Source organism: Penaeus monodon, unplaced genomic scaffold (assembly GCF_015228065.2).
Source record: "Penaeus monodon isolate SGIC_2016 unplaced genomic scaffold, NSTDA_Pmon_1 PmonScaffold_60, whole genome shotgun sequence".
In the NCBI taxonomy this organism is placed as follows: Eukaryota; Metazoa; Arthropoda; class Malacostraca; order Decapoda; family Penaeidae; genus Penaeus; species Penaeus monodon.
Window position 1 is genome coordinate 74016 of NW_023660995.1, and position 2500 is coordinate 76515.

General features: G+C 34.0%; 1 protein-coding gene across 1 annotated transcript in view; it reads left to right on the plus strand.

The window, feature by feature from the left end:
* LOC119571360 overlaps window positions 1–2500 on the plus strand; it is a 47258-nt gene that overhangs the window by 30068 nt on the left and 14690 nt on the right. The window contains exons 2-4 of the mRNA XM_037918702.1: window positions 513–1425; window positions 1533–1581; window positions 2135–2189. Of these exons, the coding sequence (XP_037774630.1) occupies window positions 513–1425; window positions 1533–1581; window positions 2135–2189 (1017 nt within the window). The remainder of the gene's footprint in view (window positions 1–512; window positions 1426–1532; window positions 1582–2134; window positions 2190–2500) is intronic.

The window sequence follows — 2500 nt, forward strand, 5'->3', positions numbered from 1 at the left end:
CTACACCTGTACTAAGTCTCCAGTGAGCCAATTATGAGTACTACATGTCTCACCCATTCACCCTTTTTTTGATTACTGAAAATATTTTATGTTATGTTATTTTGCTGTTACTAATATTTATAACATGGTAGTAATTATAAAGTTTATAATAAAATATATATATTCATCATCGATATTCATAGCTTTAGTTTAAAAAATACGGTTTCCTGCCAATTCAAGGAAGGGAGAAATTAGGTAAGGTCACAAAGGACTCCTTTGTGGCTAAGCACTAGCAGACCCATTTGCAGGGACATTTCACAAAAAAAAAAAAAAAAAAAAAATTGACACAGCATTTTCCTATTTTTTATGCATTTTCCCTGGTGGTAAGTGGTTAAATATAAAATTCATACATGTACTTACCATTTCCATATATTTACTTTTTATCATTGGAAAGACTATTATTGTAGTCTATATCTTTCTATATTTCACAAGAAATGCAGTTTGTTACCTGGTTTCCTTTTTTCCTTTCACAGAGGAACAATGAGTTTCCTTGCTGACTGCATTCCTTTGACCCCATACAAGGAGGAGGAAAGATTTAGCATAGGAGTCAGTATCAAAGAAGAGATCAACGACAATATCACAGAAGATACATGTGTGGATATTAAGGAGGAACCTCTTGACTATGCAGATAAAGAGAGAGCTGAAGTGAGTGACATGAAAGTGGACCACAAATATCTTTTCTCCCATGATCTTCATGATCTAAGACATGAAGTAAAAATAACAGATTCGTGTAACTTGGTTCAGGATCGTAGTGACTTGTTAAGAACATTATTTCTGGCTGAGGACTGTGGGAACAAGGCTTCATCAGATGTGAATCAGGTGATGCACAAGGAAAGTCTGAAGGAGGATACACAACCAAAAATGGAAGCCACATTGAATTGCTTTGTGTGTCAGGTGTGTGGAAAGAAATTCTCTCGAAAGAGTCATATAAACATTCATATGAGAGTCCACACAAAGGAGAAGCCATACAGGTGTGATATTTGCTACAAGGACTTTTCACAGAGAAGTAATTTAGTAAGCCATATGAGAGTACATACAAAGGAGAAGCCATACAGCTGTGAGATTTGCAACAAGGCTTTTTCTAAGAGAGATTATATAGTAACACACATGAGAGTACATACAAAGGAGAAGCCATATAGCTGTGGCATTTGCAACAAGGCTTTTTCACAGAAAATTAATCTAGTGAACCATATGAGAGTACATAAAAGGGAGAAGCCATACTATTGTGAGATATGCAATAAGGGTTTTCCTAAGAAAAATCATCTAGAAGTGCACATGAGAATACATTTGAAGGAGAAACCATACAACTGTTATATTTGCAATAAGGCATTTTCACATAAGCAGAATTTGGTGAGGCACATTAGAGTACATACAAAAGAGAAGCCATAAAAGAGATTTTTTACTTAGTGCCACACATGAGAGTAAAACCAAAAGAGAAAATAAACAAGTATGAGATTTGCAATAAGGACTTCTTAAAGAAACTCTTTTCACAGGAGAGCTTTGTGGTACATAAGAGTACACATAAACGAGAAGCAATAAACTGTAAGGTTTCTTTAATGAGTATGATAGAGTGGATCATATATGAGTACATCGAAATAGAAACTATAGAGACACTTGAAAAAAAAAAAATGTTCTGTGTACATAAATGTCAAAGACCTTATATCTAATGGTCTATAGACATGCATTCACCCAAAAAGCCATCTAATGGGAATTATGAATATAGATATATATATGTATAATATATATATATATATATATATATATATATATATATATATATATATATATTATATATATATAATATATATATATATTATACCACAAATATATGTATGTTATATATAAATATATATATACATATATATATATATATATATATATATATATATATATATATATTCTGTATAGTTACACACACACACACAAATGTGTGTTTACATATATGTATAAACATATATATAATTATATGTATATATATTAATTAATTATTTATTTATTAAATTACACACAAAGTACTGTTTATCACAGCAGTACTTTGGCATGGTGGGCACCAATCTTCTAAGCATCTGTCTTAAAATAAGTATGCTGAATCCAGGGGACATGGCAAGAACACCCTCTTTTGCAGTCAGTGGGACACAGGCCATCAGATGGTTTGGTCAGCAGCAAAAATTGTCTTTCCTTCCACTGATCTCCACACCTGCAGACGGGCGGAATCCTCCTTAAGCTGCTGCCTATTTTCAACCTGAATAGTGGCTTTTCTCCTGTCAATAATATATTCTCTCCCACATCCTCTGCCATCTCTCTTATGCTGGCCACACTGAGCATAGTCTGCCTGTTCCTCTGAGTTGACCTGACCTCCCTTCACTTCCGCTTGTCTGTCCTTACCTCCCCTATGTTACCATGTTGTCTCTCCTCTCTCTTTTTATACCCCCTCCTCTCCCTTTCCTCTCCAGACCTGAAA